Genomic DNA, 15,409 nt, shown 5'->3' on the forward strand with positions numbered 1-15,409 from the left:
TTTCTCAATTTTTTGTGTAAATCTAATCTTGGTTTCAATCATAACATTCTAGCAAACTAGAGCTGTTATTTCTTCCACGACACTGCAAAATATTTTTGTATGTGAACAAAACCTCGGCCTCTTGGCGGTACATTTGGACGGTGTCGTAAAAGAGCTTGTGGTTTACGACGATGCAATCATAAATGTCGTAATAACAGTGTACATTCTTACCTTCATCTTGAAAGCCTTTTTGCCTCCTCTCACTGCATCTTCCTCAAATGAGAACTCATGTTCTCTGATAACAGCTCTGCTGTCTTTGTCACCGCAGTATGTCACCACATACATATCAGGGGCCCAGAATTCAAACTCTCTTTCCCAGTTAATGATAGTTGATAACGGTGCACTGATGAGAAACGGTCCTGCAGAGTGACCCTGAAAACATAACATTGTCAATTTAGCGATAGTTGAAAATGGTGCACAGACGAGACACGGTCCTGTCATGCGACCTTCAAAACAGCAATACCGATAACTGTGCATTGATGAGAAATGGTTCTGTATAGTGACCCTGCAAACATAGCATTGTCAATGTCAAGAGGGTTTATATTCAGGGGTGTTGCTAGTTTTTGCAGCATGTGGAGAATCTCAAAAAGGCTGGTGGAAATACCATACAAGTTATAGAGGATTACTAAAAAGGTTGCTAAAATGTTGAAAACTAAAGCCAGCAGATTACTGATTTTGATGGCGACTAGCTTTTGCCATACCACAATCAGATCAAAAGTTCATGCAGTGGTCAAATAGTTGTTCAGTTTTAAACTGTGGTCAGTAGTGCGAATCAGAGTCATGCTAGGGAGCCTAACTAACATCCAAACCAACCCAAAACTCCCTAACTTGATTACAATTATTTAACTTTTGTCCAGTGGGTGAACAAAACTAGAAATTACAATTTCAATATTGTTGAAGAGAACCACACACTTACCTCTTTGAACAAGGAGTGCAAGAATGAAATTGTCTGGATGGTTTTGCCAAGACCCATTTCATCAGCTAAGATGGTATCAGTGCGATGAGCCCAAGAAAACCTCAACCAATTCAAACCTTCCAGCTGGTATTCATGAAGAGTTCCGCCAGTCTTTGTGATGTACTCCGGCTGTTGTTCAAACTTTTTCCTAATCTAAAGACAAGAAATAAATGCAAGAATGTAAATTTTGGATTTGAGTTCCAAAATTTTAAAATTCTAGGAGTTGAAATTATCATGCGTAATAAATAAATTGTTCCTCTTGAAGGGGAACAAAGGTATGGACTGGTATTATTTCACCCCCATTTCTTTATATAAGGAAACCAAGAAAAGTCAGTTTCACTAACCCTGCACTATTCAATTTCAGAAGTTTTGGTGGCAGATATTTTGCGAATCTAATAGTTACAATGTACTTGTGATATTTTGTGAATTCGTTACTCACATCAATTTCAGAAGTTTTGGAGGGTGATATTTTGTGAATTTTGTTATCAATTTCAGAAGTTTTGGTGGGTGATATTTTGTGAATTAGTTACTTGTGATATTTTGTGAATTCTTTACTTACATCAATTTCAGGAATCGGTGGGTGTTGTGCTTTATGCTTCTTCTTCTCCTTTTCCTTTTCTTTGTGACCGTCTTTAGATTTCTTGTTCTTAGCCTTCTTTGATTTTCCACCATGAGGAACACCTTCAACTTTATTCCTATTAAGGAAAGCAAACACAATAGTAGATCACTCATCAATGGGAACAATTTTACTTTTTCTCACTTTTTTGCTTTTTGTAACATCATTTTGGTCTACACTAAACTAGATCAGAGATCGCAATTGTGGTAAATGCAGTGTCATCACCAGAGGTTTTCCCATGAAACCTTGCAAGAAATGCCATGAAGTGAAATCAAAGAACATCACAATTGTGGTAAATGTGATGTCATCACCAGGTTTTCCCATAAAACTTTGCAGGTAATAGTTGAACGTATGTCAAGTGCAGTAAGGCTTTTGCAAGATTTCAAAGTTGAATAACTGTACAGTGGCCCTGAACTTTACAAAATATTGGATATGGCTGCTTTATAAATGACTCGATTGATTGATTGATTGATTGATTGATTGATTGATTGAAAAGTTACTAAGGTGATATTTGAGGAAGGAAGTGTTCTCACCTGTGAGCAAAATATTCATCTATATATTTTTGAAAATCTGTGATTTCCATGTCTTCTGTTTCCCAGGTAGAGGAATCATACGGCAAATCTTTCCACTTAATAAGGTATGATTTGACTCCATGTCGGACTCTGTAAACAAGAATGAATGGATAAACATAGATAACTAAATACTAGAATGGAGATAAAGCTAGCAGCAAACTAAAACTATGACTCCATGTAACCAAGAATGAAGAGATACATAACATAAGCAAATACTACTATGGAAAACATGCTATCAGCATACTAGATAAACTCAAACTAAAAGTTTGACTCCATGACAGACCATGTAACCAAGAATGTAGAGATACATAACATAAGCAAATACTACTTTGGAAAACATGCTATCAGCATACTAGATAGACTCAAACTAAAAGTTTGACTCCATGACAGACCATGTAACCAAGAATGAAGAGATACATATCATAAGCAAATGTAATTCTCTTGGGGGGAGTGGGGGTATTTTGTAAATTGTATAAATATCTGCTCGCCCAGCAGTGCTCAGAAACAAAGTTTTATTTCAGCGCACTTAGGCACTGGTGAGGATTTTCATATCATGGGACCCCAAGTCTACACGTACATACCGGTGATTCAGAATTCTGTGAATACTAAGCCAGGATGGCTGGATACCGTATCTGAAATATCTGTCTTCCAAGTTACTTTTATCATCTTCATTTTCTATAGAGCCTCCATAACTCTCACCATCTTCCAGGGGTGGTGGTTCATCCATGTCGTTCTTACGGATGTAGTTTCTGAAGAGTGCAGGGTGGTACACGTCCATCTGAACATCAGAACAATTCACACACACATTAAACTCTTAGAAAGCCAGACTAATGTATACACCCTCATGGCAGGGAGAACCTTACAGCCATGCAAGTTTTTTCACTATCTCAACACATATGAAACCCTTTGAATGCCATACTAGTGTATACACTGTCATGGCAGGGAGGGGGAATGCACATATTTTCACTATCCTGAAAGTGTAACTCTCAACCCTTAGAATTCTAGTACAGAAACTATCATGGGAGTGAGGAGTCTGAGGACCCTAGGGCACTGCAAGTCTTTTCACTATCCCAGTGAGGACCCTAGGGCACTGCAAGTCTTTTCACTATCCCAGTGAGGACCTTCGGGCCACACAAGTCTTTTCACTTCAACACAACATTAACCCATAGAATGCCATGCTAGTGTACATGCTATCATGGCAGTGATGGTCCTGGTACTTTTTTTTTTATCTTAGATAAGCCCTCCCTCTATTTCAAAACCTGAGTAATGCCTCCTTACCTGTATTTCCGATACCCAATCACAATGCCAATAGGACATGTTGTAAAATTTACAGAAGAATTCTCTGGTGGGCTTCCAATCATTGTTGTGCTCTTTCTTGGTTGGACTACCACATTCTGACTCAGGGTCCAGAGCATCAGTGTTGACAGGGGTGGTCCATCTCCATGTTAGAATCTTCTGAACTCTACCTTTAGGTGCTTCACACTGGGTAGACGAAAAATACATTAGACTGGTTAGTCAACAAATATCTCATTCATTCATGTCAGTTCAATTTTTTAATTTTTTTTTATAGAAATCTAAAGATTGTAAACAGTAATTAGTGAAATGCATTTGGGAAATATTCTGTCTACATGATACACCATATTAAAAGAGTCTGGTTTTTTTGAAAACTGACAAAATCTAAGCACCATACAAATATTACGTTGTTTTTTATTGACAAGTTGGCATGGAAACATCAGTTCACAGGAATGTACTTTTTTAATTTGTGCGCGCAGCTACTACAGAATTTGCTAAAGGCAGACACTTACTGAACATCTGGGACAGACCCATTCACCATCTGGGATTTCTTTCAAGGGTGGATTCAGACAGTGCATGTGATAGGCAGATGGGCACTGATCACAGCATAACAATTCGCCGCCATCTTTACACACACGACAGAACTCCATATGTTCATCTTCAATATCCTCCTCTTCAGCTGCCTCTCCTTCCTGCGATACAAAAATAATGCAATGGTTTCTATGGTTACTAGATGCAGTGGTTGCTATAGTTACCAATGCAGTGGTTGTCATTATTACTGATGCAGCAGTTTGTATTGTTATTGATGCAGCAGTTTATATTGTTACTTATGCAGCTGTTTCTATGCATTTGTAGAAAACAATAAAGGCATGAAGCCTCGCCCACACCATAATAGTCGATTTTCTGGTTCCAAGATGCATTGAGCAAGAGGACGTTGCTTATGTTGTTATATTTAGTCTTGTTTTGTATATATTACATTTGAAATAACATTTTCATCAGGAAATGATGGAAAGACATGTTGACCGCTTTGATTATGAGTGATTTTATAGAACAAAGACTGAATGCCATCTATGACAGAGAGAGATTTTACAGGTGTAGCCAGGGTATGGTCAGGTGACACCCCCCCCCCTCCCCCTGAGAAGAACATGCAAACCTCTTAGTGCACACACAATACATGGCATTGTATATGGAGAGACGCGCAATGCATCTTGGAACTGGCAACAGGTCTATTTTAAGCCTAGGAATTCCCACTATTACAGAAAGTCAGCATATCGATGTAAACATTCCCTAAATCCATCCTGGAATAATTCTACATTTTGTAGTTCACGATTCTAAGACAGGGTTTTTGCTCATGAACGATGGTTATACAACCTGAGTTCCTAACACTTGTTTAAACACAGGAAATAAATAAAGACCAAGATGTATAAACAGCAAAACATATTCACATATTGGTCATCAAACTTTTGTCGTGTCCAAAAACAAGTCACGCTCACTGTTCAATACAAATTTGCAAAAAAAAAAGAACTTGTATTGATCATCATTCTGAAATTAATATTGAAAGAAAGCCTGTCACAGCGTTAAAAAACTTACTTTTATTTTTGACCTTTGACCTCTGTTTGAGCTTGTTTCCTTTTGTACAAAAATATCAAAGATACAAACAGCAAATGCAACAAAAAATATAAATCAAAACCCTAAATACTTTTAAATTCTTTTAGTCATGTTATATCTAAATATTATGAATATTATATTTAATGAGTTGTGCCTCAATAAAGTTAGTTAATTCACTCACACAGATAAAACTGTTAAACAAAATCAGAAACATATGTTAATGAGGCTCCAAGAAAGCATTTGAACAAGCAAAAGAAATGACAGCAGAAATGCAAATGAAGCACCAATTGATAGCATATGCAAATGAAGCACCAACTGTTAGATATGCAAATGAAGCACCAACTGTTAGATATGCAAATGAAGCACCAACTGATAGCATATGCAAATGAAGCACCAACTGTTAGATATGCAAATGAGCACCAACTGACCATCTTGCACTAAATTGAATAGCTTCATCTTACACTAAATTGAATGGCTTCACAGAATTTCATCTGCCAAAATGCCAAATATACGGATCATTTTCGGAAGAGATGTATATCACACAAACACAAATCAACACTTTTTCTGGGTTTTTAAAAACCTACTTTAATTAATGTATTTGTGAGTGTCAGAAACACTTCACTCCCTGCTTTTCTAATAAAGGTTTACACTATTATATCCCATACTCTTTCTAACCAATCAGATTGACTGCTTTATTAGGTATGAATACTCTTAACTCAATAACTTCTCTAACCAACCAATCAAACGTAACTTTTCATTGGGTATATACTCTTATACCTCATGTCTTTTCTAACCAATCAGATTAAGTGTTTTACTTGGTATCTACTTCCATGCCATGTGACTTTTCTAACAAATCAGATTGAATGTTTCAATGGCTATATATACTCCCAAGACTTTTCTAACCAATCAGATTGAATGTTTCAGTGGGTATATATGCTCATATGACTTTTCTAACCAATCAGATTGAATGTTTCAATGTGTACATACATGTATACTCCTATGACTTTTCTAACAAATCAGATTGAATGTTTCACGAAGTATATACTCCTATGACTTTTCTAACCAATAAGACTAAGCGTTTCACTAGGTATATACTTTTATGTTCCCAAGACTTCAATTGAATCTAGTGCACACTCAATGGAAATGGATATGTTGTTGGTACTTACACAGTGTGGACAGCTCCACCGACCTTCGGGTGCTTGATCCAGTTCAGGATCTAAACACACCAAGTGATAGGCCCTTGGACAAGTATCACAGAGAATAATCTCACCACCTTGTTGGCAGACCTCACAGTAATCCTGGTGATCAGTCTATAAATAAAACACACACACAATGTCAGATTAGGATTAACATGCAACAGCTTATTCTGAGGAAACATGGGGATTCTACAGAGAGTTTCAAACATTTCAATGCCAATGTACAATTAGAATTGAAATGAAGGTGTGAAAAACTGTTGTCTGGCAGACCTAGAAAAAGTTAGTCTTGAAAAAAAAAAAAAGCTCGTAAGTACTCCTCATAACTTCACTCATAAGATAACACTAATGCAAGAGCCTGGGATTGAATTATGGGCTGTTATTCCTCTGTCTACCAAGGGTATTTGTTTGTACACAATACATACAAGTTGGGGAAAAACAGGTTTAAAGGCCAATGTCAGATTAGTATTACATTTGGGTATGGAAAACAGCTGTGTGGCAGAGCTTCTGAATAAGTTGATCAGGAACAAAGTAATTTTAGTGTCACTGATGAGATAACACTAATGCAAGAACCTGGGATTGAATTCTGGGCCTTTAGCGGGAAATGTCAGATTAGTATTACATTTGGGTGTGGAAAACAAGCTGTATGGCAGAACTTTTGAATTAGTTGGTCACGAACAAAGAATAATTGTACGCACATATATATACAATGTAATTCTCATAGTGTCACTGATGAGATAACACAAATGCAAAGAACCTGGGATTGAATTATGAGCCTTTAAAGGTAAATCACATTTTAGGGATTATTACTTGAGTGCGAAAAACAGTAGTGTGGCAAAGCTGTAGAAAAAGTTAGTCTGGAACAAAAGTAATTATCTTCATTTTGGTTCCACTGATAAGACAGCACTAGCGGTAATCCAAAACAGTTCATTGCAGCCACTGTAAGTATATATAATTAAAGCATTCACAATGCAACCTCTATCCTACCAGGTCCCCAATTATACAGCTGGGTTGACTGAGGTACAATCGTGGTTCAAATCTTGCTAAGGACTTTAGCCATTCAGAAACAAACAGCACAGAACGACTATGGTACAAGCTGGCAGACAACCTTACCTCATTAACCATTCAGAAAAAAATGACAGTGGTGTAACTCAGACCAACAACTTGCACTCCCAAGCCAGCTAGCCATTCGACTACCACGGCTCCATATGAATGACTATGCTACAAGTTGACCAGACAATCTCCTTCACCATCAAGACCAACATGAAAGACTACTATAAAAGTTGATTTATCTCAACCATCATGACCCAACTTGAAAGACAACCAACTTGACTTGACAACATTATCTCAACCATCATGACCCAACTTGAAAGATTACCTTGATTTGACAACCTTATTTCAACCATCATGACCCACCTTGAAAGACTACCTTGACTTGACAACCTTACCTCAACCACCATGACCCAAAACGAAACACTACTGTACAAGTTGAGTTGACAACTTTACCTCATATCCATTTGAATCTGATCCGCCAGCATCTCGCCTCTTCTTCTTTTTATCTCTGCGTTTAGCTCTCCTTGGCGCAGACAGTCTACTGGCTGAGCTGTCCGACAACACTGACGCTGACTGCATGCTGGCTTCTTCATCAGAATTATCTTTATCACTGAAGTTACTATCACTTCCACTCTGTAAAGTAAATAAACATTCAACTATTACTTAAAGGCCAGGGTTTCAATCCCAGGTTCTTGCATTAGTGTTATCTTCTCAGTGGGACCATTAGACTGTAAGATATGTCATGTTGTTCAGCCTTTTCAAATCAATGATAGCTGATAGCATGGCTCAGTATGTCATATTTTACAGACAGACTGTGACGCAATAATGGTTGCATAGAATCATTCTTTTGTTCAGAACCAACTTTTACTATAGCTCTTCACAACATTTTTTCACACCTGAATTTTCACCCTAAGCCGAACTGAACCTTCAACCTTCTTTTAACTGAAGACTTTCATTCCTAGCTTGTACTTGCTTGTTGTCAGGTCCCTAGACGCACAAGTTATCAGACATTGCAGTGGAAAGCTGGTTTTTACCAGGTTTACTGGACTGCCATCCAACTATTGCACCATAGTTGAAGGATGTTGATAGCCTTCCCTTATAATGCGAGTGCATGATTTTGTAATGGTTTCCCTCTACAAAATGACTTTGGGTGCATTGAGTCATTGTAACATCCAGAGTGCCCTCTCAGTCAATTTGACGTGCCACTGATGCACACAATTTCTAGTGATGCACCAAAACTTGGTGTTCCCCTATCTCTTACTATGTGGTGAGTGTGCCCTCTAAGTGAATTTGACTTAGAGAGCTGACGCACACAATTTCTAGCGACACACCAAAATTTGGTGTTCCCCTATCTGTTACTATGTGGTGACCCACAAGAAATCCTAGTTTTTCTCATTTTGACTCAAAACAACAAAATTTGGCTATCATTAGAGGGTACTGACATCAAGTACAAGCTGGGGAATGAATAGTGTACAGTTACATTTATCTTATGTACTCACTACTACCTACCAGGGTAGACTTCAAAATGTAACATGAATACGAGTAAATAATCACTCACTGTAGAACTTTTCCTCTTTCTACCAAACCCAACTCTGATTTTCAGTGGTGCTACTACTTTCTTTGGCTTCTTCTTGGGTTTTTTCCTCTGAGCACCGGTGCCAATCTTAACTTTACCTAGGGGAAAAATTAGGGGGTAAAATTTTTCGAAAAATGAGAAACAGTTTTCTGTGCAGGTGGAGTGTCTGTTCCCTACTCTATGGGCTTTCTCTGTATTATATGTATGTCTAAGTTGTTAAATTTTTCATTAAGTTCTTCTCTGCAGTGTCAGTGTTTTTAAATTCATCTGTCCTCTACTGTTATCCGTCAGATTGGATTTTCAACATATCTGCATTTCTACCTTTCCTTCAACCTCTCTACTACTTTGAAAACCCTCTCTGTCCTGATTAGTCTCTCTAAGTCTATCTTCAACAACTTCCTCCACGTATACACTATTTGGACCACTTTCGAATTTTCAACATTTTCTGGCAATTTGCCAATGCAAGGGCTTCTTCAGGATGAGATAAAATCATCAAACATTTCCTTAAAATCAGTAACACAAGACCGAAAGACCACTGTTACATGTTATTTTTGGAAGATCACCACGACCGCAAAATGTCTGAAAATGCCTCCATATTGATTATTTGAAAGTAGCCATAAGCGTGACCCCTGAACTCTGAACTCTGAACTCTGACCCCTATACTATCCTTCACCTGTCTGATATCTTCTCTGACCTTTCCTAAGAGTAACTTTTCTATATGACCACCAAGCACCCTGTCTACCTGCTAAGTAAAGAAAATCAAAACAAAAATGAACCTCCTGACGTATCTAGTCAACTCTACGCCTTGCTAACTTCAAAGGAAATACTGCAGTTGCGTATCCTGTTGGTGGAGGGTCTAGGCTTATATGAAATGAGATAACAATACTATCTTTCTTAAATCTGAATCAGGAGAAAATAAACCTAACCTGCAACTATCTTTGATAAGCTCAAGAATTCGAACACGGAGGAACAAAAACTTGTTGGCTGAAAGTAGCACCAAATGACCAGACAATGATTTCAATCAACAATTACATTCAAAACGACTTATGGATTTGTTTATACTTTGAAAACATTCTATGCTAATGAAGAATTCACGGTGTTGACAACGAAATACAGAACAACTCAACATTTTTTTTTAAACACAAGGGAAAAAACTGACACTGTTTAGTAAAAATACCCGGACTTTACTACATTTAGGTGTTAGTGTAAGTTTAAGGTACTGAATGAAGGCTATAGAATTAAACAGACGGCTGGTTGTTTTTATATTAAATATACTTACGACACAGCCCAGGAATACAGTCAAACTCAACACTCAAAGTGTGTGTGCAGAACAAGAGAACACAAAAATTGGATATTTACACATACTCTCTCTTTTGGGCTTCTCAGACTCATCGGGTTGTGGGTTTAATTTATGAGCTCGTTTTACATCCTGAAACTCCCGCCACAATGCACCCAAGAGTGTCATCATCTTTGTGGGAGGAATTTTGGGATGTTGTTCCACTACCATAGGCCGTATGTGAGCACAATACAGCTTGTAAGTTGTCAAGGTGTCAAAATCTTCCTCGTTGTACTCAAACTGCACCTCTTCAAAGCCAAATTCATTGAATAGCTCTGTTGGTGTCTTTTGCTCCTTGGGTTCCTAATTTTTAAGTTAGGTTAGAATGTTACAGTAGCACATACAATACATGAACATGAGCGATATACGCAATGTACAGTTCTCCATAGAAAAACAATTTCACACACAACGGCATTAACCTGGAATCCAGTGGTGTAGGCATTTTGCTCACGTTTTTTCCACTACCACGCCTGGCATTTTGCTATCATTTTTCCACTACCACGCCTGGCATTTTGCTCTCCCTTTTCCACTACCACGCCTGGCATTTTGCTATCATTTTTCCACTACCATCCCTGGCATTTTTCTATCGTTTTTCTACTACCACGCCTGGCATTTTGCGAACGACTTGTTGCTGTAATGAAGCTCTGGCCAGAAAACAGGCACAACTTCTTATTGGGGTTTTCCTTTCTCACTGTGAGATAATATCAATAGTGTTACCATGTGATTAGATTCAACTTGGACAATGGAAGGTCGAGTTGTACGATGTAAACATGATTATCACATTCAATGTCACTGCAGGAAATCAAAATCTAATGTTAGGTTTGAATATACGACCGTTGCAGATGTGGTAGGGGGGAAACAAGAGCAAAATTCCTACAAAACTGGATTCTACGACAAAATAACATGATGAACTATTATTACAGCAGCATTCTCCCCAGATAACATACAATTTCATACAAACGAAAACAAATGAAATCAAAATTATTTCACACAAAATCAAATGAACACAATACAGGGCTCAAAATTAACATTTTTTGTAGTTCCAGCGGGCTAAAATTTTCACAAAATTGGTGGGCAAAAAGGATGGTGACCAGAAGTCAGTCCGATATTCCTGAACTGAAGGAGCATACATGTATGCCTGTTACTAAAGTACTTTCAATTCCTTGAACATTCTGTCTTCTAAATTGTTGCACAATCACTGGTAACCCAAGCAGGGCTACCAGCAGCAAATCATGGTAGCCGCCTGACAAGAATTTGGTTATCTGTGGAAGCAGAACTACCATTAATTTTGAGCCCTGATATACACAGCAGGGTTGTACCCACAAAAACATTATTTTTCACACATAATGGCATGAACACAGGGTTCTGCCAAAAAAACATACAATTACGGTCGTATATACTTATTAGATACTATAGGAGAAGTTGAACTAAGAAAAATACACATTGGAGAATATCACCACTTCACAAGAAACCCAGTTTTCTACCTTTGGTGTTTTTTCTTTGTCATCTTTGTCTTTCTTCTTCTTTTTCTTAGGTTTCGCTTCCTCTCCATCAGCCTGGTCTGCATGCTATAGAAAGTCAAAGGATGCAAGGCTTGTCACTATAGCAACACGCTAGTATTAGTAAATGGCCCAAACTGAGTTTATAAACCTTTTCCTCAGGTGAGATACTTAGTACACAAAACATTAAATGTCAATGAATGCCTTCTGTGACATTCCAATAGGCCTTTGCAAAATATGCCATGGTGGTGGCGCTCTACTTCCTGTCTGTGTGTACCTTGGGTGTATACATGGTATAGGTTACTTGGTTAATCATAGAGCACTGCTGCTTTCCTCAATCTCTGAACAATACGAAAAACATCCCTGATTTACACTTCTACAGAATACCAAGGGACAAAGCTCTTAAGAAACGGTACTATGAGGTGATGATACCCCAATTTGAGCGAGGGCGCTGTATTCTCAATTTCCTGTTTGCAGTCTGAAATGGCCGATTGTTTTCTGGTTTTGTCAGTCTATTACGCAACGAACTTCCTCTTGGCCAGTCATGAATAAAGGTTGAAAGTAACAGCAGAGACACATTTTAATGTACCACCCAACCCCAACCACCAACCCACCAGAAAATAGTAGAACAGTTGATTGTCTTGCATGGATTCCTCAAAATTATTTGATACATGTCAAAAATTATGTCATCGGATTATTTTGTATGTTATCATCTTAATATCCAGTTTCAGTTCAGTCAATTGCAAGTGATAATTAAATTATGTATACTTCAGTAAGGAGAATACTACAAGTGACTTTTAGATACTAAGAATCTCATCCCAAAACAAATAATGAACTCAGCTTGTACCCCTTTAACCCTGAGAACATCTGTTATTATATACAGCATATTGCAAACATAGTAAAAAATGTGCCAAAAATGGTACATCAACTTTCTAAAGTGGCATCTTCTCTAGTTTTTTGTAGTTAAATACATACATACATACATACATACATACATACATACATACATACATACATACATACATACATACATACATTCACACAAACATGATATACGCATACACGCAATACATGTGCAATGTACTGTCATACATACATACATGTACATAGCTACATATATACATACACACACACACACACACACACACACACACACACACACACACATCATTCATTTCAGATATCCATAATTTCATGGGTACATTAATTAATAATTTTATCACTTTTTATCTGGGATAAAAAGCAAGGTCATTTTAAGAACCCCTAACCCTAACTTTGTTGGTTCATTGCTAATATGTCCGTCTCTAAAATCAGCACACTTAACATGTAAGTAATTGCAAGATTTCAAAAGTTTTAATTCCTTATTTTGAGCATGTAGTAAAGAGATTTGGTACAGGTTATCTTTTATTGATGAAAGGACTTGAAAATAACGTACAGCAAGTAAAAATCTGGCAAAAATATCCTCTTTATTATAATTCCAAAGTTTACACAAAACAACCGTTTTAAAGGGCCATTAATGACCAAGGAGTGCAGGTAAGATGGCACAGCAAACAAAATTTATATATATAATAAATTCAAGAGTGAACATTTTAAGGTGAACTAAAGACCCATCTATTTAAACAATATTATAAACTGTATTGATGTATTACTGTGTGTCTTTTACTAAGATGTCATTTCAGCCTTTTTGTAATTATTATAACCAGTTTGTTGTTTTAGCTCTATTCGTTTGATTGCTTTACCATGCTTTTATATATATATTGTATGTACAATGCTTTCGAATATTAATGAATAGAAATGGCGCTTTAAAAAATAGAAAAACTTTAAAGGGAAGTAGGTCTTACCGTATCTTTCTCTCGTTTTCTTTTCTTGCCTTTCCCTTCTTTCTTTTTTCCTTCTTTCTTTCCTTTCTTCTTCTTTGGTTTTTGTTTTGGTGCTGGTGGTGGGGGAGGGGGTGGTTCAATTTCTGGCTCTGGTTCAGGTTCGGGTTCTGGTTCTACTTCCGGTTCAGGCTCTACTTCTGCCATGGGGGTTTCTTCCTCCTCGCCTTCTTCTTCTTCCTCCTCTTCATGTTCTTCTTCTCCCTCTCCCTCCCCTTCCTCTTCCTCCTCCTCTTCTTCTTCCTCCTCCTCCTCTCCTTCAGCCACTGTTAATCGTATAAAAAGACACATTTATTTGCTACCTCTGAACATCATTAGTCTGTTTACAGCACTGGATGACTGACTCCAATTCAGCTTCTCCTGCTAACCGCAACGAGTGGCTTCAAGTCAAAGAAACAATGGCTAAGAAGAACTGTGACGTCACATGTATTTATGTACAATATCTTTTCCTCAGTTAACATAAATATTTAATTGGGGGATAATATCCAGTGTTTTCCCTACATTGACATATTAATTTGCATAATAATTTACATATTAATCATTTACATATTAATGACAATGAAATTTACATAATGATCTGCACATATGTATTGTATAATACGCACATCTTCAACACTGAAACCTACCCTGACATGTTTATATTCAACACATACATACACGGACATTGTGATCAGCCATTTATCTTCATGTGAAAGTATTATATCATAATTTTGTCATTCAAAGATTACTAAAGCTCAAGGACGGTAGAACACTTCCATAGCAAGGCAGAAACCTGCCAAGCACGGCGTGGGCTGAGTGGCTAGGACAGTGTTAGCAGCACTCTACTTTCTCTACAGTGGGGAGAACAGTAATATATAATTGCACAAAATAGTTTTCTGACTTTGAACATCAGAGCTAAAAGGCAATGAATACCCAATTCTCCTCAACATCTAACCATATATATTTTTGCCACTAGATAATTTAGCCAATTTTACAGTCTTCAGGTACAATGTAGTTCTCAAAGACTATTTTTGACTATATAAACCAGACTGGTACATTGTGTTCAATGTCATGTACAAGAAGGCATTTTGTCAATTCTTATATCACCATTTTTTTGTTTTCCAGTAAAATATGAGAAACAAATCTTGAGTGAAAATTTCCAGGATTACAATACTCTCTAACAATACCCAAAATTTTCTGTAGAATTTTATCTTGAGGGATCGATGACAAGCAGTGTGCCCTCGAAGCCAATATGACACGCCACTGAAGCACACAATTGACACCAAAATTTTGTGTTCCCTATCTCTTACTATGTGGTGACTCATAAGAAATGTCAATTTTTTATCATTTTGACTCACAACAACAAAATTTGACTATCATTAGAGAGCACACTGTTGACAAGTGACAAGCCATTACTAGTCAGAGACTATGACGAGAGAAGCTTGTGATCTCATTTCTACAGAAACAGCGGTTTGGATCACGATTTTCATATTACGAAAAGTGTTCTGTGAAATTACACAAGGGTTCAGTCGCATGTACATTATACCAGTATAACACTCTGTAGTTGCTACACCATAGATCAGGAAGGTAACATTAGGGGTCTTGTGACCATTTTAGAAATTTGATACTAATGATAACTTTTTTTGACAAACATCATCAATCATGACTAGCTTTCACCACGTTCACAGAAAACATCCCCAGGTCTTTTTATTTTAAAATACTATCATATTACTTCAGTTACAGTATTACTAGAAAAAAAACTCAAATGTTTGGAAAATTTGCTAAAATGAGCAGTAGTGTAAATCTTATATTT

At 37.2% G+C, this 15,409-nt stretch overlaps 1 protein-coding gene across 2 annotated transcripts in view; it reads right to left on the reverse strand.

The window, feature by feature from the left end:
• Positions 1 to 15,409, reverse strand: part of LOC144451624 (chromodomain-helicase-DNA-binding protein 4-like) — a 48,589-nt gene that overhangs the window by 29,883 nt on the left and 3,297 nt on the right. The window contains exons 2-14 of one of the 2 annotated variants that reach the window (XM_078142517.1): positions 13,582 to 13,883; positions 11,726 to 11,809; positions 10,265 to 10,544; positions 8,888 to 9,003; positions 7,783 to 7,962; positions 6,250 to 6,393; positions 3,988 to 4,167; positions 3,461 to 3,664; positions 2,764 to 2,960; positions 2,144 to 2,272; positions 1,554 to 1,689; positions 956 to 1,147; positions 211 to 411 (exon numbers count right to left, since the gene is read on the reverse strand). In XM_078142517.1, coding sequence (XP_077998643.1) covers positions 211 to 411; positions 956 to 1,147; positions 1,554 to 1,689; positions 2,144 to 2,272; positions 2,764 to 2,960; positions 3,461 to 3,664; positions 3,988 to 4,167; positions 6,250 to 6,393; positions 7,783 to 7,962; positions 8,888 to 9,003; positions 10,265 to 10,544; positions 11,726 to 11,809; positions 13,582 to 13,883 — 2,345 coding nt within the window. The remainder of the gene's footprint in view (positions 1 to 210; positions 412 to 955; positions 1,148 to 1,553; positions 1,690 to 2,143; positions 2,273 to 2,763; positions 2,961 to 3,460; positions 3,665 to 3,987; positions 4,168 to 6,249; positions 6,394 to 7,782; positions 7,963 to 8,887; positions 9,004 to 10,264; positions 10,545 to 11,725; positions 11,810 to 13,581; positions 13,884 to 15,409) is intronic. The other variant, XM_078142518.1, reaches the window with a different exon arrangement.

Source organism: Glandiceps talaboti, chromosome 21 (assembly GCF_964340395.1).
Source record: "Glandiceps talaboti chromosome 21, keGlaTala1.1, whole genome shotgun sequence".
Classification (NCBI taxonomy): Eukaryota; Metazoa; Hemichordata; class Enteropneusta; family Spengelidae; genus Glandiceps; species Glandiceps talaboti.